This window comes from Ambystoma mexicanum, chromosome 7q (genome assembly GCF_040938575.1).
Source record: "Ambystoma mexicanum isolate Mex_15411 chromosome 7q, UKY_AmexF1_1, whole genome shotgun sequence".
Classification (NCBI taxonomy): domain Eukaryota; kingdom Metazoa; phylum Chordata; class Amphibia; order Caudata; family Ambystomatidae; genus Ambystoma; species Ambystoma mexicanum.
The window spans coordinates 1,078,866,340-1,078,891,262 of NC_090941.1; the positions used below are offsets into that span (position 1 = coordinate 1,078,866,340).

General features: G+C 44.3%; 1 protein-coding gene across 1 annotated transcript; it reads left to right on the forward strand.

Moving 5' to 3' along the window:
- Positions 1 to 3,060: 3,060 nt before the first annotated feature.
- Positions 3,061 to 4,020, forward strand: LOC138528179 (olfactory receptor 56A4-like). Its single transcript, XM_069639632.1, has one exon. It carries the CDS (start codon positions 3,061 to 3,063, stop codon positions 4,018 to 4,020), a length of 960 nt encoding a protein of 319 aa, XP_069495733.1.
- The last annotated feature ends 20,903 nt before the right edge of the window (positions 4,021 to 24,923 follow it).

Sequence of the window (24,923 nt, forward strand, 5' to 3'; positions counted from 1 at the left end):
GCAGTGAATCCTCTGGTGCTCAACCAGAGGGAAGTCAGCAGAAGCCCCCATTCCAGAGAGCATTTGGTAAATGCTATGTTTGTGGGTCAATTGACCATGTCAAAGGAGATCCCAGGTGCAAGGGTAAACCTGCAGGGATCAGCACAGCCTCCTTAGCCTTCTCCCCAGAGGAAGAAGTACAAATGGCTAGTGCCCACTTTGAACTATTTGCTGAAGCACCCTTGAGTCTTCAGGCAACTGTATGCTTAGAGTCCATGGGTCTGGGTGAGAAACAGAATATGGATGTGTACAACTCCATTCCAGAAAACTCTAGGGAATATTATATGGACACTGTTCATGTCAATGGCCAGGATACTCCTGCCAGGAGAGAATCAGGGGCCAGCAGAACAGTAGTGGAGGAAAGATTTTTCAAGCCTGAGGATTTTGCTAAGGCACCCAAAAGACCCACTAAATTTTCTGTAGGCTCTGTCCAGTTGGTTCCAATTCTGCCAGCTCTCATTCAGTGTAATAATATGACAGTGAGGATACCTGTCAGTGTCCAGAATGAGGTGCTTGGGAGAGTCCTGTTGGGGAATGATCTAAAAGCTCTAGGAGTAGTATCCAGTACCCCAGGCCTCCCAGTGAGAGAAAACAGAACCAAACCAAATTGGCTAGAGACGCAACCTTAAGAGACTACTGTGAGCCTGTGGGGACCTCTACAGAGAACCCCACTGCAAGCCCTGGTGTTAGTAAATTGACCTCTAACCCAGGCAAATCTGAGGCTAATATAGTAGGGAAATGGGAGCCCCAAGCAAGCTCCATCATTGCCCATCCAATTGTAAAGTCTTTGACCCCCCCTGCTTCCGAAGAAGAGGTGGATAGACACATTGGACCCCTCTCTAGACCTGTAAAAACTGGTAATTCTCAAAGTTGGTGGAAAACCAGAAAAAATAGGTCTAAGGCTAAAAACCTTAAGACTGTTGGAGCTTCTACTGAAGACTTCAGGGTAAATCATAATGTTAGGAGGGAAACTTCTAAAATAGGTAAGGTCAGATCTCAGAGCAAGTGGCAGCATGTACCTTGGTGGACATCCAGAAAGGAGAAAAAGCATTGGACATCCAGGTGATTATTAAAGAAATATTGATTCAAGATAACATGACAGAAATTAGTTAACACTAAGAACAATATCTGATTTCTATATTATATATTGTAGGTGAATGAGAAAAAAGGATAAAAGAGGGTAAACAACTCTTGAAGAAGGGGATACAATCAAGCCCCGTAACGCGTCGAGTACTATACGATAACATTTTCCATGGGTTGTATGCATCTTTCTACAGATGTGAGGTAAGTGTGATAAGTATATTTTTTACCCACGAGTAATATTGTGTTAAACTTAAGTGTGATTCAACTTACTGTGAAAGTGAAAATCTACACACTGTGTGAAATTTTGAAATTATACTAATACAGAAATTAAACAACTGGATATATTGAAATGTAAACTAGTAGCATGTGATTCAAAGCAAAATTAAATTGATTATTTTTGGATATAATCGGTTTCCAAAGTATTTATTTACACATATTTTTGAATAAGCTACTATATAAGTCTATTGAGTATTGATTGTATTTACAATTGAAAGGGGGTGCAGGGGGCAGGAGAATTCCACAAGTGTGTGGACATCTGTTGGTTCTACATATTCCCAGTCATAACCACAGGTTCCCTTTCCCACCAATCTTATATGGCATATCCCGAGTGGAGACAGCAAACAAACTAAGACCACAGAACTCCATATATATCATCCAATTATTTCATACAGGGTTGGTTCCTTTACCAACCTGATAACTTTCAGATCAGGCAAGAAATGTCCCCGGAATGTCAGCATTTGTGTCACATTCTCCTACATTTATGGAACTAGATTTGGTCAAAGTCCATCATACTGGATTTTAATAGAGTGCTTTGTAGAGCCACCCTGGGGGCACAGCCAGTACCTCAACTACAGTCTGTTGAACCTGCAGCCAATCGGGTTGTTGCTCATTGCCAGTTATGTGAGAGTCCTCACACAGGGTACAATGGGGCACAAGATGGTATTGTGGCTCTATTTAATGTATTTCCTAGAAACGAGAAGAGCAGATGCAAACAAGTGAGAGGTGAGGGAATTGGAAGGTTAGTGGTTCAAGGGTGGGATCAAGGTGGGAGGGGATGTGGCCTGGTGGGTGAGGATGAGGGGGAAAAGGGGAAATGTAAAATGGAGAGTTATGGATGAGGTTGGGTGCAGGAAAGTAAGAAGAGGAGGACAAGTTGTAGAGGGGAAGGGATAGTGGGTGCAGGTTGCTAGTGCTTGGTATGGGGGTTTAGGGTTTTAAACCCCACAATGAATGCCTAATGCAGCCTGCTTGAGTCACTCCCTGGCAATCAAGCAAAGACAGCCACATCCCTCCATTGACAAAACCTTTTGGGTGAGTAGAATGAAAAAACCTGGAGCAGCAACTTCATAGTAGAGTGGGCTAAATTCCTCTTACGGTTGTAAAACTAGCATGGCTATTCAGTTGTGGTAGAGCAGAGTGACATGATTTATAGAAATGTATTTTGTTCTATTAACGTTGCAGAGCTTTGTGATAGAATTAGACAAAATAGTATTTGTGGTGAGTCGGTTGGGATGTTCGTACCCCCCCCCTCTGTTTTGTTTCTTTCAGGTTCTTATGTATGTGCTCGCAAGTGCAAAATAAGGGGTAAGTAGAGGTGAATCATCCTCAACCCACCACATGTGTGATGCAGGTATCTGATAGGGAGACATCTCTGCTTTATCAGAGGATGTTCATGGATGCATGCAGAGGTTGAGGGCTGTTGTAAGTTCTGCTGCTCCCCGTGTGACTTGAGAATGTTTGCAATCCCTAACATGAGTGATCCCCAAATATTCTGTTACTTTTGGGCAGTGTTTATTCCACATACATAGAGCAGTCATTCATTTTAATACAGTTATCAATAAAAATTGCATTTATTGAAATAACGAATATGTACAAGGAATCTGTTCAAGTGCTCTTTTTCTCATTCTCTGCAGATGCTGAAATGATACTACTGTAAATATGCTTCCTCTCAATTCCACCTCATCCAATCGGATTCCACACTTTCTATTGATCTGCTTTCCAAGCATGCAGAGCTGGCAGTACTGGATTTCCATTCCAGTAGCTCTCCTTTTCCTTGTAGCTATGTTTGCTAATATCACAATCCTGGCTGTCATACAAAGAGAGCAACACCTCCACAAACCCATGTTTTACTACCTTGGCATCCTTGCGTTCTTAGATGTCTTTCTCTGTATCACCACCATGCCAAAGATCTTGGCCATCCTCTGCTTCAATCTGACCAGCATCACCTTGCCATTGTGCTTCCTGCAGATGTACTTAATGAACACTCTGCTGTCAATGCAGTCTTCTGCGTTCCTCTTCATGGCCTATGACCGCTACGTTGCCATCTGCAACCCGCTGCGGTACCCTTCCATCGTCACCAGTAGGTTTGTTGCAAAAACCCTTGGATTCCTACTACTCAGGAATGGACTGTTATGTTTACCTTATCCAATTCTAGCTGCCAAACTTCAGTATTGCTCCAGAAATGTTGTGGAACACTGTGTCTGCACCAATGTTGCCGTGACCTCCCTTGCGTGCAGTGACAGCAGGATCAACAAAATCTATCAGCTGGTCATTGGGTTTGGCCTTTTAGGAAGTGACCTCATTTTCATTTGCATGTCCTATTGCATGATTCTGCGCGTCGTAAAAATCCAAGTCGAAGGTGTAGCAGCAAAGGCCTTCAGCACGTGCACACCTCACTTAATTTTGATTTCATTTTTTTACACTATACTCTTAGTTTGGATTTTCACTATCAAGATGGAGAAGGTCGTCCGACCTGATATCACCATTTTACTCAATGTCCTTCATCTCCTGATTCCACCCACTCTGAACCCAATTGTTTATGGCGTGAGGGCCAAGGACATCCGACGGGGTATAACTAACGTTTTGAGAGATGGCAGCAAAATGATCAAGTTGAAATGATTAAAAAACAAAGATTTTCATATGAAGATTAAGATGATGGCCAAAACCCAAGTGAGAGCAGTCCCACTTTTCAACCCCAAAAACCCCAAACAACAAAACAGAAAAAAAAGAGCGTTCTCCCATCAACCAACTAAGAGCCATCAATCCATCTCCTCAATGTGCCAAGAACGACACTACTTGTGGTGCACTATTTTGCTTGTCAGTTTAAGTGTGCAACATTTAATAAAATGAACTAGATTACCTTATTGACTAATACACATCAGCCCTTAGTTTGTTCTATGATGTTATGTTTAAGTGCATGAGAACCCCTATATAGCCCTCCCCCCACAGACCCATGTATTATTTTGCATGTTTTAATTATTTATTTACATGTTTGTAATCTGCTGTATTCCACAAGTGGCCTCAGAGCCTGCAGGCAGGAGTTTGCGGAATCACAGAAAAAAGGGGAGTAGTAGATCATTAGGGAAAATAAAAAATATGTATTTTAAATTTGAGGAGGGTTGCTTTCATCGGAAATTGTTCAAGATATGGCTTTCTCCCATTTGGTTATCTTCTTGGTGTTAGGATGCAGGCTCATTTGCGGTTGGTCGAACATTTCCCAGGGGAGTGTGGAGAGTGAAGACGGGGGTCATGAATGTGGTGCATAGATTGTTTAGAGCTTAGCCAGCAATTCAGGCTGCTACAAAGTGGATTGGTTTAGGACCGGCTCACGCGGAGGGAGGTCAGAGCTGGTGGGATGTGTTCCTCGTGCCCAAGATGCAATTGGAGTCTCCATGCTGAGTGCGGGGTAGGCTGTAGCCAGTGGATTGGTTATTTGAAGAGTTGCATGGTGCCCGATGAATGTGCTGCACAGCGTGTGGACACACGTTCTCCATTTGTGGTAAGGTGGAGGTGAAACACGTGATTACTGTAACCTAACCACAAAGCGCTTAGTAGTGCTGAACATCCTGCATCCATACCAGTGTGCTTTCAGGTAAGACACATGCATTGAAACACCCATCCTCTAAATTTAAAACTGCATGAAGTAAAACATGTTGAAATAGATCTCTTCAATTTTTCTGGACCATTCAAAAGTAATTTGATCAAACACATCCCTGGACTAGCATATGGTGAATATTTGAGGCTATTCCAATACATTTGGAAGCTTAATTTATCTTCTCAATGGTTATTTCGGCATATACAACCACAATCATTGTTTAGTTTTTAGAAAACCTTTTCACCAACCACTCTAGTTTGCTGAAGATGACACAGTTGTGTGGCAAACAGTGGCTGGGAAAAATAGGACAGTATTCTGGAGAAATGGCTCCTTCCTGTTCCATTGAATCTTGGCACGGAAATTGAAGATGTCATCATACAACCTTGGTAGATGTTTCAGTACAGGCTGCCACCATACTCAGAAGGATCCCATGACACTGGTGCGCCACTGGTCCAAAACACATTTTCAGAAAAGTCAGAATTAAAAAAGAAGGAATTTATAACTAATATTGCACAATTAAGATGAATTGCTATGAAATTCATTGGTCGAAGCATTCATATTTAATGTTTAATTTCATTACCACCATGAAAAGGTTGTCATTCTGCGTGCTTTCAATGAATCAAGCAAGTGGTGCATGGCATTTGGGTAGTTTAACATTGGGATCTGGTTCTCATCCTGTATTGTTTTGTCTATGGTGCCAGTCCAGCATGATGCCCAGGATGAGCAATGAGATAACTCACTGTGGCATCCTGTTGTATATGTAATATGTGGAATGTGGAACTGACACGGGTGGAGTGAGAATGTCAGTGTTTATCTGGTCAGTTGAAAGGAGCTGTGGACAAGGCCGGTGGGGCACACTGCAGATCTTAAGTTTATCTAAATAAATAATCTTTACTGCCCTCCTGTGTGAGAAGAATCATTTCACTTACATTTAGTGGCTCTATTTTCTTATGTGTGCGCCCTTAATTCACATAAAGATTTGGGGTCACACACATGTTACCCGGGGGTGTCACAGTTCTTACCTGTCTACTGCAGCCTTTTCTCCACCGCTTTAAATGGTGAAAGTGATGTTAATATGTTGAACAGCATAGATATGGGTTTCCTTACAGACCCTTCTTCATTGGTGTAACAATAGAGTTGATGCCCTATGTTGTAGTTCAGACTTTTTCCATGTGTCATATTGTTGGAGTTCAATGCTTTGCATCACAATTTGTTGCCTGCCTGCATGAATACAGAGCAGGAAGTTCAGAGAGGGCAGGCAAGTGTGTGAGGGACTAGGGCTGAGGTTGAGATTGTCGGGTGTTGATCATTTGGGTCCTTTTTGCTTTAGGTAGAGCGGCGGATGGGGTGGGTAAATTGCTTCGGTTGGGGTGGGAGGGTAGAGAGAATGCGATTGCTAGGATGCGTCAGAGAGTGGGGGAGAGGAATGGGCTAGGATATGGTTCGGGATGAAACACCTGATGAAGCCCAATCCCCCTACACCCACAAGAGACACAGAGTTGAGGATGTGCTGGGAAGGAGGGGAGCAAGTGCGGGCCGCGGGTACATACCGTGGGACTTCTGGGCAGGGCAGCAGTGGGTGCGATATAGAACTGTTCAAGCCCCATACGAGTCCTTTCAAAAGTCTGAATGAGAATCCCACTCATTTATGACATTACATTTCCATCATAATCTGACCATTGTTACTGTTAATCTTAATCCTTGTCATGACCAATTCAATTTAACTCTTCATTACGGAATCACACTTTTCCAAATGCACCCTTCATCACATCCATCTTCAGGGAACGTCCTTGCTGTCCCTCCAAGATTACCTTCACGATTAGGCAGTGATGTTTAAAGCTCCCTGATGCTTGGCTGCAATATACTCCACATCTAAGGAGGGACATGCAAGACAAGAACACCCTATAATGCCAGGCTGGAAAGTAAGAAATGCAAGAATCAGAAAACAAGAGAGCAAGCATCTGCATGTTATGTTCCACTATGAGTGCGCTGAGGCGCATGGGCGAGTGGCGCGTAACAAAAATAAAAATTAAATAGATAAATAGATTTGCTACAACACACACAACCATCATCTTCCTCTTCAAAAAATAGCTAATGAAGCCGTTGGGCACTAGGACCAATACAATTTCCCACCGCTGCCCCCCCTCTTCCCAGCTCAGTTGTAGCATCACCTCTACCATGAAGTCCCCCCATGTTCCAAGGCAGAACTGTTAGGCAGAATTCTCATAAATGGCTGATTTCCCTTACCTAATGAGTCCCTCAGCAGCTTTGCTGGATTTCTAGGATTTATTTGTTTCACCCGGTAAGAGTGTGAGCCTTTTTCCCACTCTTACATGTGTTTTGCTGTGTGTGTTTTCACTTTTTGTGTGATCTTGAGCACTGGAGCCTCACCTACTCCATGGCCTCATATTTTCCATGTGTGTTACACAGCACCTCCCGTGCAGTGACACACGGTTGTCTTTTAGACTTCCCCCTGACTCCATTTTCTGGGGCTGACTACTGTCCCCCAGAAACGGTAAAGTTCCCATTAACATTACTTTAGTCACTTTAAACCTCAGACCCTGTACACCCCATCCTACATGGAGTACTGGAAAGGGTTCATTCTTATCCCTTTTTGTCTGTGTCTCTTGGAGCCTTGTTTCGCTCCCTTTACATCAAGACTTGGCTGGTGGCAGTGGTAACTACCCTAACTTTTCTACTGAGATTATCTTATATAAATGTGGTAATGTTTTAGGCTGTTATATTAGCCTCGAACATAAACCCACTTGACCAAATATATTTTATTTTGGCTCTGTCTTTTTGCGGGCTTCTGCACAGAAGCCCTCCTTAAGGTGCCTGAAAGTCTAGGTAGGCAGGATATGAGGGAGAGGTCTTCGGACCCCTGCCATGGGTTCCCTTGGTAACCCAAGTCGCACTCCTGTTGATTGGCTGAGGGGGGCAACCCTTGCCAGGACAGCCACCCTGCTGTATGATTGACAGCCAGGCTGTATGAATGGGGGAACACTGCATACAAAACAGGTCTCTGGAACTGGAAAGGCAGAGTCGCCACTGGAACAAAAGAACCTACAAGGAGCTGATGGAAGAGGACCCCTACACCGACTGAACCACCCGGTGAAGCCCTGCTGCAGGTCCGAATCTTCAGAATCCGACGACAGAGAAGATCCTCCAGGAAACCTCTTCCCTTGAGCTGGTGGGACCAACCAGTTCGCCCAAACTGCAGGCCAAGATCGCTCCTCTGTGGGCCAGATAGCCAGGAAGGTCGGACCCTGCTTGGGTTTTAAGGAGCGCACCTTTTATTTGTTGTTTCGCTCTGCTGCTGGCTTCTTCCCTGGGTGGCGCAGGACCCTCCAGTTTCCTACTTCGTGTCAGTCTGACAGTCACTTCAGGAACCGTGAGCCTGCAGGGACCGCCAGGAACGTCCGCCGGAGCTAGAGGTCCCTCTCCGTTTTAAGGTACTGTGCAAATCTGGTTGTCCGTTTCGTTCAACCACGGTAAAAGTGTTTGAAAGATTTTGCCAATCCGAGGGCTTGTCCTTCTCTTCTCTTTGAACTAACTTTTCTATCGACCAACCTCATCCGGAATCTGTGCCACAAACTTTACCGCAAACTACCCTCAACTGTGTGATCTTGAGCAAAAGACTTGACCCATTGACTTTGGCCGTAAGCCTTTTGTAGCTGATCTCCTCACTAAAGTTCCTCTTGTTCAATTGCCCTGAGTACTTAACTGTTGGATGGCCTCATTTCTTTTTTTTTAAACTTTATTTAACAATCGTGGTGGTACACTTACTACACAACATAACATACCATAGCATTTCACATTACGTTTCTCCAATATCGGAACTTGGTTACAGTGGAACGATTTTACACACTTGGCACAGTAACAGTTCCCCCGGGGCTGTTTCCAGCCGACCCCAATTCACACAAGTATACCCTGAATGGGCCCCATATGTCCTTGGGTTTGCATGTACCTGGCAAGGACATTATGTAATGTTCTTCACATTCGTTGACATAGGCCAGCTCTTTAAGGAAGTGGTTTGCACTCGGGGCGTTCGTGCTTTTCCATTGTTGCAATATACATTTTTTGGCCACTGCGCACGCAACGTTGAATAATCGCCGGGCCACTACTGAGATCTTACCAATGTCACCAAATATATATTTCTGAGGAGCTAGGTCCGCTGGAATCTGTGTAATATCTTCTAGGATGGATGCCACTTCACCCCAGAACTTGTATATGAGTGGGCACCTCCAATACATGTGGAATGAGTCGGCCTGTTCGTCTCCACATTTCAGGCACCTGCTCGATCCATCTCGTATAAATTTCGCTACCTTCTGAGGGGTATAATGTAACTTATTTAACACCTTAAATTGGATTTGGCGGAGACCCGCGTTGATGGAGACTCCTTTTGTCAGAGCACAATATTTCTCCCATTTCTCGTTCGGGATCGTGATCCCCAGGTCAGATTCCCATGTCAGTCTGATCCTGTTTGTTGTGGGTGTGTTTGCCTGCATAACTGCATATAGCCCCGAGACACTAACTCCCCCTTGGGCAGTCAACACATCCAGGCATGGATGGGTAGGTGGTTCCTCCGGGAACAGAGGCCATCTAGCTTTAAAAGATAGTCGCATGCGATGGTATTGCAATATTTTCAGCGGATCTCTTCCCATCCCTACTTTAAATTCCTCTAAAGTTATGAACTTGCCATTAGGGTATATGTCCCGGAGTTTAAACTCACCATCTGGGTCCCAGTTTGTGCGGATACCCGGATCGTAGGACGGTGCTATACCGGGAAAGTTCCAGAAGGGTGCTTCCGGGCAGTAAGGGGCTACTATTCCAAGCCTGCCGAAGAGTCTAGACCACGCGTGTACTGTAACGCTAACCGGGTGGAATGGGCAGTCATCCTTATGTTTTTTATTAAAGATTATGGACCTTATATCGGTAGGGAGAGCGGCGTGCTTTTCGATAACAACATGTGGGGAGGTGTCCAGGTCGTCGTACCAGTATTTGATAAATTGGGCCTGTGCTACAAGGTAATATAATTCGAAATCCGGGGCAGCTATTCCCCCCTTGTCATAAGGTTCCACCATCTTTTCCCATTTCATCCTGGCCGTGTTCCCTCCCCAGACAAATTCCACCGCCAGTGATCGGAGGGTTGCAAAAAACTGTGCCCCCGGCCACAGCGGAATGTTGGTGAATATGTATAGCAATTTCGGGAGTATTACCATTTTTAGTATGGCCACTCGACCAACGAGAGAAATGGGGAGCCGTGTCCACAACTTAAGTTTAGCAGATATGTTGTCTAATAGCTGATCATGGTTGTCAGCATAAAGAGAGGCTGCTCCAGTGGACACCACTATTCCCAGATATCTCAGCTTGGCGGGGGACCATTGCAAACCATATGTGTTGGTTGGGCATCTCGTGGCGGGGGTTAAGGGGAATATCTCGGATTTAGACCTGTTGGTTCTGTAGCCCGAGTACTCGGCAAACTCATGTATTGTCTCTATCGCAGGGCCTAAATGTACATCTGGTTCTCTAATATATAACAGTGTGTCGTCTGCATATAAGGATATGGATTGAGTCAGACCTGCCATTTTTATGCCCCTCTGCCCCTGATGCTCCCTGATTGCTGCTGCAACCGGTTCCATCGTGAGGGCGAACAATATAGGGGAAAATGGACATCCCTGTCGCGTGCCCCTGCCCAGCTTAAACCAGTCAGACAGCACGCGGTTGGTTAGCACTCTGGCGCCCGGGTCCGAGTATAACAGCCCAACACATCTTAGAAAGTAGGGACCTATACCAAATTTATTTAGCACCCTGAACAGGTAAAGCCATGACACCGTGTCAAACGCCTTTTCAGCGTCTAGTGAGACTGCCACTGCCTGGGCCTCCGGTTTTATCTGGGCCATTATACCGAACAGCCTCCTAAGGTTGAGGGCCGTCGATCTGGTAGGGATGAAGCCGCACTGATCAGGGTGTATCAACGTGGGCATGTGTGGGAGAAGTCTAGTGGCCAGGATTTTAGCAAAAATTTTTGCATCACAATTAAGTAAAGAAAGGGGGCGGTAAGAGGACATCTCACTGGATGGTCGCCTGGGTTTCAGCAATACTGTGATTATGGCTTCTCTCATTGATGGCGGGAGAGTACCCACCTCCACAGCCTCCTCCCACACCGACAGCAACACCGGGGTTAGTTCCTCACTAAGCTCCTTGTAGAATTCTGCACCAAGCCCGTCCGAGCCCGGCGCCTTCCCGTTGGCCAAAGATTTTATCGCATCGGCGATTTCCTCAGTGGTCAAGGGTTGGTCCATTGCCAGCTTGTATTCGGAGGGTAGCGACGGGAGGGTGATGCCACGGAGGTATGCCTCCACCTCCTCGGGCGTTTTCGAGTCATGATTAGAGTATAGACTAGAGTAGAACCGGGTGAATTCCCTATTTATCCCCTCCTCACTGGTGACCACTGAACCGTCCTCCAACAGTATGCTGGAAATCGGTGTGTGTTGCCTCTCAGCTTTCAACAAGTTGGCTAGAGTGCGTCCCGCTCTGTTGCCCTCACCATATCTGCGTGCTCTGCTGGGGGTTGACATGTACAATAATTCTCTGTTAGCCAGTTTGTTGAATTCTAGCAGATTACGATTGATGTCCGAAAGGGTTTCTCTATCGTGTTTTTTAGTGTATCTAGCCTCCAGGTTCGTCAGGCGTTTCTCCACTTCCTCGAGCTCTATCCGAACCGCCTTCAACATACCCGAGGACTTAGAAAGCAGTATACCTCTCACCCAAGCCTTAAAGGCCTCCCATAGAGTGTGGCAGCTATTCACTGAACCCCTGTTGGTGTCGAGGAAATGCCCCACCTCTATATGTAAAGACTCCACTACCTCTGGGTCGCTGAGGATATTTGGTGGCATCCTCCATCTTCTGGCGGGGGGTGTTATGTTTTCTAGCGTGATTGTCATCATAACAGGGGAGTGGTCTGAAAAAGTACGGGGAAGTATTTCGCAGCTGTCTAACTGGTGTATGAGGCTTAGAGAAACCAGCCAATAATCTATCCTGGACTCTGAATCATGTACCGACGAATAAAATGTGTATTGTCTCCTACATGGATGCAGTGTTCTCCAGGAGTCAACCAGTGCCATTTGTGACAAGATCTGCGACAGCATCTCTGCCGCTCTGGAGGGTGTCCGGCGTTTTGTGCTGGAGCGATCCAGCGTGGTGTCAAGGATGGTGTTGAAGTCTCCCCCCCACAAAATGTGTTCATTACCCGTGCATCCTATTTCAAGTGCCACAGTTACATAGAAGTCGGGATCGTCCAGATTTGGCCCATACGTGTTCACCAGCACCACCTCCCTTCCCGCTATACTCCCCCATACTATGACAAAACGACCCAACATGTCCACTTTACTTTTCCCACATCGAAACCCAACCGAGGGATGTATGAGGGTTAGGACCCCTCTCGCCTGTGTGGAGTATTCCGTATAGTATCGGTTATGACCCCAGTTCTTCAAGAAGGCCGTGTTAACTTTGCGAAGTGCATGAGTTTCTTGCAGCATGATCACTTGTGGGCAGTGTCTAGTAATATAGGCTCCCAACTTTCTTGATTTAGCTAGATTGTTCAGGCCCCTAACGTTCCAAGTAAGTAGTCTCAACTTCAATCTCTTATCTTTTACTCCGTTACATGCCATCTCTGTGTGTTAGACTCATCATATTCATTCCGATCGTCCCAGAACGGATGTCCTGTGTAGCGTTGTGTCCACCACTTTTAACTTGAAACACCCTCCCAACTGAGCTCCCCCAACTCCCCAAGCTCCTTACATGAGTCCCGTATATCCCAACATAAATGGTTTTATCCCACCCTGTTGGATCCCTCCCCACATCATCCACCCCAACTTGACGATGTTGCCCAATAACATTCGGGACTTCCCCGATGGGCATACCCCTGAAATAACCTTGGAGCTTTCCTGAGGGTAGCTGCCGTCGCTGTCCGACCACCCTGTCGGGGGCTCACGGCCCGGTCCTACCTTAAGTTTATGTCCAGGCCATTCTTTGTGTTGAGACATGTTTCCCGGCGGCATAGTACGACAGTGCAGGCCTTTCAGTCTGCCGCTTCCAGTCCCTCTGCCCCTGGCTGGTTTCCGGCGTTTTTATCGTGTGTTCTGTCCCTGGGAGGGAGAGGGATAGAGGCCTCCACGTATGCCATGGCTTCTTTGGGGTTTTCGAAGAAATGGGCCCTACCTCCATGTTGAATTCTGATCTTCGCGGGAAAAATCAGGGCATAGGGCACATTCCGCATCCGGAGTTGTCTTTTTACCGGCTCATAGGATCTGCGTTGAGCCTGCACTCCAGCGGAGAAGTCAGGGTAAATGTGGATCCTGTCATGCTCGAAGTGTAACGTGCCTTTCTCCCTGGAGAGCCGGAGGATTGCGTCTCTGTCTCGATAGTTGAGGATGCGTGCTATAATGGTACGCGGTGGTGCTCCGGGCTTCGGCGGTGGCGCCAGGATGCGGTGGGCCCTTTCGACCAGAAAATGTTCCGAGAGAGAGTCAGAACCAAGGATAGTTTTCAAAAGGTGTTCCACCTGCCGCTCCATGTCCCCTTTGCCGAAGGTCTCCGCTACTCCGACGATTCGTATGTTGTTCCTGCGGGATCTGGATTCCAAATCGTCGCACTTACTCTGGGTTCTCCGCAGTTCAGATTGGAGTAGGGCTATATCTCGGCCATGTTGGGATATCGTATCTTCGCTTGCACTGATTCTGTTTTCTGTATCCGTTATTCGCGCACTCTCCTTCTCTACTCTGGCCTTCAAGGATCCAATCGTTGCCACTATGTCATCCAGCTTGACATTGACGGCCATGAACCCGTTCTGGACCATCGTCGCCAGGCGTTCCAAGGGGTCCTCTTCCTGCCTGTCCGGGGGGTGCTGCGACCCACCAGACACCCCGCATGCTTGAGAATTAGCGAAGGAGTCCATTGGGCCCACCTTTTTGCCTCCTGCCCCCTTCCTTTCAGTGCGGCCCATATAGGATGGTGAGCGACCCTAAAGTGGGTTATGTCCTCCCTTGGAGGCCAGTTGCACTACGAGTTGTTTTCTGCGACGCGTGGCTACTTCCGTGTATTTTGGGCCACGTAATGTGCCTGTAGAGGATGAGGGAGGCGATGGGGGCCCGTACTCACTTACGTCGCCGGAACGGCGGTATTATCGGCCGCGCTCCTCACGACTCCGGAAGAGGCCGCTAGGCAGAAGGTCCGGGTCTCGTGCCGCTGTGCTCACCAGCACTCCAACGGCGTGCCCCCAGTCGTGCCCCCCTCCTCCCTTGAGCACCGATCAGCAAAACCGGGCCGTCGTTGGTTCTTCCAGGAGGTTCCACGCCTCTCTTCCCTCTCCGCCGTGCCCCTCCCCCACTGCGGCCTGTCCCTCCTGCGGCCTCTAGTGGTTCTGCCGCGGAGCCGTCGGCCGGCGACGCCGCCTCTTCCCAGCCGGTGCTTCTTTCGATTCAGGATTTCTCGGCCGAACAGCTGCGATTTTGTCCAATTTTTGGAGGGTGTCTGCAGGAGATCTCTCGCCACTGGAAACTTCAACTTCTTCGTGTGTAGAACGGTTCAGGAAGGATATTTATTCAAAGGATTTTCTGGCCGAGCCGGAGCTCTCCCTTCAGGCGGCCATTTGCTTTGCGCGCAAGCCACGCCCCCGATGGCCTCATTTCTAATAACTTTGTCTTTCCCTCCCTTTTAAATTCCTGGAGTGCCATTTTGCTCCCACTTCGTTTAGTGACCTCAACTTGTATGGAATTTAAGGGAAGTGGTGTGGTGTATTTTTTTTTTTTTTATATAAATGTTTTGTTTGACTTATCAAACTTTTCATTTGTCGTTTTCCTTATTCTCTTCTTGCCACTAGATTTCGATCTGCCTGTTCTTTTACACTTCTTTGTTGATTTCGTTCCAGAACTTGATCACTGTAATGATCAACCACTGATTGTTTCCTTGGAGCTGCGTTGCCCAACTCTCTTCTGTTGTCATTTGTTGGTCTGAGATTTTAAAAAAGTCTCTAAATAAGTCATGTTTATTTTTTAGGTCTGGGCACACCATGATTAGATGGAATAATGTTTCTTGCTGCATAGGGTCTTTACAGTAGCGACAGGTTGCTGATTTACTACGTGTTCGATCTATTAATGACAAGTATTCGCGTGTTGGTAGTATGTTCAAACGAAAGCGCAAAAATATGTCACGAATTTTCACATCAGGGAATTAGAGTAGATACGAAGGCATCTCGTTAATAGCTCTTACTTCCATGTCAGCATTTAGATGTCTTTTAAATTTTTTCTGGTCTTCTATTGTTCTTATCCAGTCATTTTTCTGAATTTTTCGTTTCGCGTATTGAGGTCTGTTTCTCAGCATTTCTTCGCTAATTTTTTCTTTGATTCTGCTTGTCCACTCTGTTAAAGCTGCAACTTGAGATGGATGTTTTTTATCTTTCAAGATTTCGAGTGTTGGGATTATTTCCTCCGAGATAATTTTTCTGTATAGGTCCATTTGTTTCCACAGTACAATGGATTGAATAGATTGGAGGGCGAGTTCATATCGAATTCTAGAGATTGGAAAAGATTTTGGTAGAGCAAGGGTTTTTCGCCAGAATATAGCTTCGTATCTTGACCATTTGAATAGATGCTGATGTATCAGAGATTCGCTCGCATAAGTCAAAATAGGAATTACTTTCTGTTTATACAATAGAGTTGTAGGTTTTACCGTATAGGTACCATATTTGCAGTGAAAGAAGCGGCCTTGTCTTGACAATGATATTGTTTTTTCTTCGATGTTTTCTTGCCATTCTTTTTCGTTCTTAGATGAGTTGATCATTGCACCTAAGTATTTTATGGATTTGGTTGACGCAATGTTTTTATGTTCCAGGTAGAATTTTGGCGTCCATTGCTTCTTAGATTTTTCAGTGATGAGTTTCATCATTTTGGTTTTATCTGTGTTAATTTGTAAATCGTTTTCCTTCATGAAAGTTTGCGTTTTGTCCAATGTTATTTGGAGACCTTTCGCGGTTTTATCCATGATAATAATGTCATCAGCGAAAATTAAAGTTTGAATTAATTCACTATTTATCTTCGGTGGATTCGCTGAAGTGTGTTTAATTTTTCGTTCGAACTCATGAGTATAAAGATTATAGAGGCAAGCCGCCAAGGGGCAACCTTGTTTTAACCCATTCCATGTGAGAATTGGGGCTGTTGCTTTTCCGTCATTTGAAAGTCGAACTCTAATTGACGTGTTCGAAAACAGCTGTTGTATTGGGTGGAGAATGGTTGATGGACAGCCCCAAGCAGCCAATTTGGACCAGAGAAGTTGTCGATTAACAGAATCAAAGGCCATTTTTAAATCTATGAAGATTGCGTATACCTGCTGTACTTTTGTGAATGCTTCATATTTTATCATATTCAGCAAGAGAAGGTTGACGTTGGTACTTATTTTTGTGACAAAGCCAGTCTGTCTTTTTGCTTGTTTACCATTGTGAATAGCTCAAGCAGATAGTTTTTTCTCGAGATAGCCTGCAAAGAGTTTACCCAACGGATCCAATAAGGCTATTGGTCTGTAATTGGCTGGGTTTTTTCTATCTCCAGCCTTATAGATTGGTATTAAAGTAGCTACTGACCATGTACGAGGAATCTCTTTAGTCTTTTCTATCAGATATAAGAGATGTACGAAAAGTTTGGCCCAGTGTTCTGGATTTGCTTTGAGGTTGCTGTTTGCTAGCCCATCAGGCCCCGGGGCTCTTGATGAATTCAGACTCCTCATGGTGGTGGTAATATCATCTAAGTCCCATTTTAATGACCAGGGGTCGGTATCTTCTTGAAGAACTGATGTTGGTTCGAATACCGGTTTCTTATATAGGTTTTGGAAGTGTTTAACCCATATATGTGGTTCCACTTCTTGAATCAAGGTTTGATTTTTCGATGTTATATTCATCAAGGACCACAATTGCCGCGTATTTTTTCCATTTAATGCTTTCAAAAGTGCTTCTGCATCATGTTTCAATATCATTTTGTGTGATTTCATTATGTTGGTGAATTTTTGTTTTTCCTTTTTTATTTCACTTTGATAGTCTCCTTTTTTTTTCTTTATTTGTCGAAGTCGTTTGTAATGTTTCTTTTTTTCGAGAAAGATTTGTAAATTAAAATAGTGAGTGTGTGGCTGTTTGACTCTTTGTTGATTTCTCGATGTAGATTGTTGGTACTTCTCTAAGATCCAGCCATAATTTAATTTAGCTTGGTCCTCCAGTGGTGTGTCTTCGAATAGAATAGGTAAGTCTCATATTTGATGATCTTTGATTCGGAGCCGGTTCAAGCCGTTGTTTATTTCTAAATCAGGAAGCTTCAAACCTTGATCACTTGAAGGTTCGGCTCGCCAAGAAATAATAATTTGACGATGGTCACTATTTGGATTCGTGGAACTCGCAGTGGAAGTTATGATATTTCGAATACCTTCTGTTGTGAAGATATAATCAATTATTGTGTTGGAGTTCTCCCGTGACCAGGTCGGCAATGGGATGCCTTTATCGTTCGTGGGTTGGACACTTAGGTATATGTTGCGTAATGTTATTTCCTTGATCCATTTTCTCGCTCTAGATGACATTTCATTAAGTGCCAATTTGCTTCCTCCTTTGTCAAAAAGATGGAAGTTGAAATCTCCTGCCAAGATGATTTCGTTTGTACTATTACTGATGTTCAATAAGTCGATTTCATCACATATAGAATCGATGAATTTATTGTCAGACATAGCTGTAGGGTTCCAATATATGTTAAAAATTGATAAGCATGTGTCTTTTGCAGGGTAGGATGGATTAGATTTCTGTATTGACGGAATGCTGATGGATAGGAGGTGAGCCCACGGATGGATTATTTTAGTTTCCATTATTCGCCATGTAGATTGAATTTTTGATAATATGAGCATTCCTGATGCTGGTCTCCCTTGTTGTGAACCTATGGCCGGATTCATAAATGAACTATAGCCATCACACACTACTTCCTCTTTCAACCAGGTTTCTTGGAGACATATGATATCGACTTGTTCAAGTATAGGTGTCTCATTTTCAAAAAGATGTCTATGTCCCCTTGTGTTCCACGAACATAGGATTGTATGGGCTTTTCGTTGTTATAGATACGTTTTCTTTGTTCTCCGATTCACGTCTAAGTTAGAGATGTTTCTTAAACTTTCTCGTGACATTTTATCTTGAATAATTTTTTGCTCACTTCGGTTCTTGGTTATATTTTTAGCAAAGATTTCTAGTGTTCTTATTTTTTTTTCCGCCATCAAACGAGATACCATAATTTCTTCTGTTTGAAATCCCAAGGTCAATAAGTGATGTTTGTTGTTGATGACACATTGTATTGTGTCGTAGTTGGAGAAATCAACATGGGCTTCTTCCATATATTTTTTATTTGGAAATATGATTAACTCAATATCTTCCGTTTTTATGTGGGACAATTGTGGGATTGCCTTAAACAATCGTAAAGTGTTAGATCTATTTAAAATGACAGGATCTTCATTGCTCAATTTCTTCGGATATATGGCTAGTCGATATGCACACAAAATGTTTGACGGATTTCTAAAAATTGGTCTGGATAGTTTAGGGGTTACATGAATTGTTTTGTTGCCACTGGATACAATGGCTCTTTCTGATTTGTTAGCTGGCCATATTTCTTCAGTGGAAACTGCTGAATATGCCAGAGAGATGTTAGTTTGAGTGTAGTCAAGAAGTGAATCTTCATATTCATCTATTACAATGTGGGATTCATCTTGAGAGTTTATGGAAATGGAGTTATAGTCACTTGCATCGTTTTGTGTAGAGGTGTCTGTCCGGTTAGTAGGATTTGGAGCTTTAATTCGTGTTTCCTGAATGATTACTTCTTTAGGTATGACTTGTGATTCAAGTGTTCTCTGGTTGCCTTGTGCCGTAGGATTTAGAGCTCTAACTCTTTTTCTAGAGTTCAGAGTGGTTTGTTGATTGATTACATCTAAAAGTATATCTAGTGGTTCCGGCGTTAGCTGATTGCCTTGTGATGTAAAATTTAGAGCTCTATCTACTTTTCCATCGATCAGAATCGGTTGTGGTAGAATAGGCTGGTTATTAACCAGAGAGTTTCTATTAGTCTTTGTCCTTTCGTTATTCGTTTTCTGAGCATTTAGTACCTTTCACAGAAATGCACGTGACCCATTTTTTGCATTTTTTTGTGCTTTGGTTTAATAGCTGTTTCCTGCCCCACTAATCCTCGTTTTGACAAATCAAATATATCAAATGGGGTACAAGCGGGTGGTTCCGTGATTTCTTGCCCCGCAGAAATCAAGGCTTGTGGAATTCGAACTGGATAGAGTTGCTGATCGCATTGGGTTGTTTGATCTATTTTCTTCATATTTGAATTAGATTGATTTTCTGTCTGAGTTTGTTTGGATATATATTGTAGGTTCATTGATATTTGTGCAGATTTTTTTACTTTGTCGTCCACCATTTTTTTGGTGATGGTTGAAAAAGTGTCCATTAGGCTTAATTTGTCAGCTCTATCGGCTCTCGCCACTTCCGCTAGTCTATTTTGCCATGTTCTTGATGATTCAGCTTCATATTTTAATCTTTCTTGAATGGAGCTTATTAGGGATTCAAACTGTGTTTGCTTGGTCAAGAGCATTGCTAGCAATGTCGCTTGGTCTTTGATGGAATCAACCATTGCTTCTTCGATTTTTAAAAACGGTATCATAGCTGTTGATAATACTGCTACCAAAGTATTTTGTAGATCTAACATCATCGTAGGCAGTCTTCGTTGGTATTCGGGAGAGTTACTTATGTTCCCAGGGTTCACACAGATGGAAGAGTTTGTTTCATCCAGGTTGGTTTTCATAGGTTCCTTCACCGGCGAAGCGGTTCTTAACAAACCTATCGGGGTAGATGACTCGATTTTTCCGATTTGGTTTGGTGTAAACAGGCCGCCACAAACCTCATGTTTGTTTCCTTGTAAATCCATAATTGTGTCGATTTCTGTGATGTCCAGTGAGAGACGTACACTTCGTGCCATAAGTGGATTTGTGGGATCATCATTTGTCATAGCAGTTGGCAGATGTGTTGCTTGCCATTGCTGTTTGGCTGCCCTCGCACGCTCTTGAAGAGGCGTTTGATGGGAATTTTCGAGTCGCGAATTATATCCTAGCATCCCTGGATGTGTAAGCGACTTAGGGGGGTCACGTATAGGACATGCGTGATCAAGATGAGACAAGGAAACTGGGGCAGAACATATTATATTTGTGTCTAGTTTATCATGAGCAAGAGTGTGGGTTACAAAGTCGACATTGAGCAAGCAAGCCTGATCTACAGATTTCGCTTTGATGATGTTGTGTGTGTTTGGTGATTTTAAATTAGTCGTTATGGTTCCATCAAGATCTCGGTTATTGGTCGTTTTTTGTATGGGCACTATCGATACCTCTCGTTTGCCCTGGAGCCTTGTACGGGGTTTAGTGGGTTCCATAGCGAGTTCCGCCTCCTATCGCCGATCCAGCCGCAAACAGCACAAAACAGCCTCGCCCTTTTCTCCACCTCGGGCTTCTCATTTCTGTGGTGTATTTATGATCATGATTTTTAACTTGATTATGATGGTGAAATGTTATACAACTAAATAAATATTTATTCTTTTAGTTAGAAACCTTGAGTCAGTGTTTGCCTGAATCATAGTAATTGCTGTCCTTTGTGTAACTATTTGATACTGCTCACTTACTCTTGAGATAAGTCTGGTTGCTCCGCTACTGCTACCACTTTAACTGTGTAGCACAGGCTTGTACCAAAGGTGAAATTGTACTGTCACTTGTAGTCTTAATTGTGTGTGGTGTTCCCAAAGGGTACTGCATATAATTCTGCCTAACAAGAACATATGCACATAAATACAGATTTGTACTTGTGCATGTTGCGCCTCGTACATTCAGTTTTTTTTTATTTTCATTAACGCACTGCTGCAGTTCAGAGCAGCATTTTATAAATGAGTAATCAGTGCACACAAATGTGCTTTTCATTACTCTCCCGTCTGAGAGGCCAGTGACTGCATTACTTTTAATGATCTGCAAAAACATGACCACCTGTTTTCTGAAAAAATGAGTAGCATGAATAAAGTGCTGGCTTAGATGTGTGCAGGTAAGGATGACTGTGCAGTCCTTGCAAGCAGTGCAATTGCAAAGGCGCGGCTAATATAAAGCACTCTGTGATTAAGATATTAATACTTATGAGGCTCCAAAAAGAGTCCCCCACAAGTCTGCTGAACTTTCCATCCATCATCTGCATCGTGTACCATGTATTTTTATTAAGTATTTATGTATTAAACATGTTAACATGTATAAACAAACCATATATGTATTGTAACAAAGTCCCCTACTTGGTGTTGAGAGATGGTAGGGTGTTGATCCTAGGGGCTGTGGCACCCTAGAGGTACCACATGGCATCCTCATCGGAAACCAGAGACCAGTTACATGGAGTCTACAACTCTCACAATCCACTGGGATCGGAATTAAGTTACAATTTCTAACCTCCCTAGCCTTTCTTAGTTCCCATGCATGCACCCTGGAAGACAACCCTAAGAGAAATGGGGTGCTCTCTGGTCAAATCCACCCCCAGAGCAAAACGGGCACAAGTCCCTTTAAGGGACATCCACAACCACTAAGAACCAATGGGACAAGAAGCGGGGGAGGGTACCTGTGTCATTGGAGCAGAGGAGCAGTGGTCCCGTAAAACTGGTAGAACATGCACATGTGGCTCCCTTGCATAGGAGGCAGTCAACCAGCTCCAAGCCCCATCAGGGGAGAGGCATAGCAGCCAATGCCTAAAGAAGCAACCTAAAGAGGAAGTTAGGAACCCCAAGATGGTGGACACATGTACATGTACACAGGCTACCGAACAGCAGTCACTGGAGACGTGCCTAAGCCCAGAAAGCTGCAATTCTACCACACTATTCAAAATCTCCATACCTGACTTCTCTTATCCTAAAGAGAGGCGGGAAATAGGGGTCAACTGCATTACGCAAACCCAGACTCCCAGTCACTCAGGGTGGGAGTTAGATTTAAGAAGAGTAGAGTGTGGGGCAGGAGCACGAGCAGAGGCAAAAACAGAGAGAGCTGGAAGAAGGAAGGCAGACAAGGTTGGACAGAGAGTGAAGAAGTAGACAGGAAAGGAGGTGCTGGAATGCAAGATGGGAAGATGGCTTTGGATGGAGATTGGTGCGGTTAAAGAGTTGGGAGTTAAAGTCAATTGGACAAGGTGGGAAAGAGCAAGGAAATGTGTCTGCAAAATCCAAGGTGGGGGCTGGTAGTTGGTGGGAGAGATGTTAGAGCGGAGGATGAAGGTTTATTTTTGTTAGGGGGTGAGGGATAGTAATTGGAAAAGGATAGAAAAAATTAGGAGAGTGAGATGGTGGAAGGGAGGGAGATTTGTTAAGGAGGTGATTTGAGGAGGGACAGAGAAGAGTGCAGAAAAGATGGACTTGGTAGAAGATGAAATCTACGTGGTGGAGGTAAGTTACAGGAAGGGATATCAAGGTGGTGGAAGAGGAGTGTCACACAGAGGTGATAGAATGAGAGACCTAGGAGGAAAATCAAATCCACCCTGAATCTGGTAGTCAATTCTCTCGCACCTCTCAACAAAAAAAAAATAACTTGCAGAGACTAAAAGAACTAACCCACGGTTCTCTCTTGAACTCCAAACCCTTAAAGCTGCCCCCCTTAAGCTATTCTATGTTTGGAAATAAAATCAATCGCAGTCAGCATTACCTAACTATAAAAAATCATCCAACACCCACAAAACAGCTATAATGGAAGCTAAGAAGTAGCACCTTGATGCCAGAATTTCACATGCATCCTCTAATTCCAGGGAATTGTTTAAAATTCTAAAAGAACAAGAGTTTACACCAGAACCTGTAGCCTCCACGATCATCAAAGATGATAATTGGTGTTTGGATATTCAGAATGCCATGTCAAAAAAATTGACGGAATCCGGGAAGGCATAGCCACTAAAAAGAGTACCTTTGACACCCATGGTACTCATAGTGATGGCAATAAATTCATCAGGAATTCAGATATTGCCATTTTCGACTTCACTCCCATTTCCGAGGATGATTTAGCCTCTATTATCACCAAACTTAAAGCCACCAACTGTACAGGGGACTCCTGTGCTTCCACTATTATCAAAGCCTGCCCTCCCTCACTGGCGCATGCCATATGCAAATTTGTCAACACTTCGCTCCTCAATGGCGTTGTTCCAGATGAGATGAAGCAAGCATGGGTCACACCCCTCTTAACAAAGTTTAACCTGGATCAGAATGTCCCTAACAACTACAGGCCAATTACCAACGCCCCCTTTCTGTTAAAAATATTGGACCGGGTTGCATACTCTCAAATTTCCCAAATCCTCAATTTGCACCCTAACCGCAACGCCTTTCATTCGGGTTTCAGGCAAGGTTTTGGCACCGAGACATCATTATTGGACCTTAAATCTCAACTCTTACAGAGATTGGACAACCAGCATATCTCATTCTAATCTGCAGCCTCGACCTGGTCGATCATTCCATTTTGGCTGACAGGCTTATTGTCTGACATAAGTCTGTTGCCAATTGCTCCCAAGCCACTACCAAATGGCTGCTCTCTTTTCTTTCAAATAGAATTAGTAGGGTGTGTGCCAATGATACGAAGGCACCTGCCATTCAGGTACATTTTGGAGTTCCACAAGGAGCCAGCCTAGCACCTTGTATTTATAATATTTGTATGGCTCCCTTCTTCGCTCATCTCGCTCAAGAGGGTATATTCTTTTCGAACTCTGCAGATGACACACAATATGTCATCCCTCTCACCGGTCAGCATGACCTGGATGAGAGTGAACTCAATCGCATTTTCTCCATCATTGAACAGTGGAAGATGCTCAACAACCTCGCACTCAACCGTGGAAAGACCAAACTCATGGTAGTGGGTTCCGAGGGCATTTAAGCTAAACTTGACCCTGCCTACAAGCACTTCCGGTTAGGGGATGTTCAAATCCCCACCCTCCCTAAAGTAAAAATCTTGGGAGTGGTTCTGGACCAGTCGCTTAATATGAAGCCCTATGTAGCCAGCACAGTCGCATCTGCCTCCTACTATATCAAACTGTTGGCTCACTTGAGACTGTTCATTTCCAAACAGAACGCTGAGTCTATTGCCCGAGCCATTATAGGAGCTAAACTAGATTATTGCTGCAGTCTGTTGGCAGTCTCCAGCAAATCTACTATTAACCGTCTCCAGGTAGTGCAGAACAGAGCGGTTAGAGTTGTAGCTGGTCTCTCTTATCGATCCCATGTTTCTGAAGCACATCGAGGCCCGTATCTCCTTCAGACATTTTGTCATTACCTTCAAATGCATTATGGGAATGATGCTCCCATATTTACAAAGGTACATAAGAAAAAAATCTTGCCTTAGAAATCTGCGCTCTAATAAACATAATATTCTCCATCAGCCAAGATCTAAAACCAAAAAAGCACAACTGGATGCCTTTGCCTTTGCGGCCCCCTCGCTCTGTAATGCTCTGCCCAGCCATTTGAGAGGCTCCTCAGCTCTGTGCAATTTCAAGAAGGGACTAAAAACCTTTCTTTAAATTAGTACTCTTCTTTGACACTCTTACTTTCTGTCCCCTCAGTGATCCTAGGACAGTCGCTGCTTGTTTTTTGTCACGTCCGTCTATTGTCTGCACCCTCGCACCTTTGGGTCTATGGCTGCACACTACAAATGTAATAAAGTAAAGTAAAGTAAAGCCTCCAGCTATGCAGGCCCTGGCCGCTAACAGTAGGAAGTGCTGCATGTGCGGGAGCTTGACCCAGACCCCTTCCGTTACCTCTATCCCAAATAGCACCAGGAGGGGGTCAAGTTGTCTATCCACCTCATTCAGGTTCCTTAT

What these genes read in the sequence shown, in the direction of transcription:
- LOC138528179 (XM_069639632.1), top strand. Translation starts at nt 3,061, where the DNA reads ATGCTTCCTCTCAATTCCACCTCATCCAATCGGATTCCACACTTTCTA.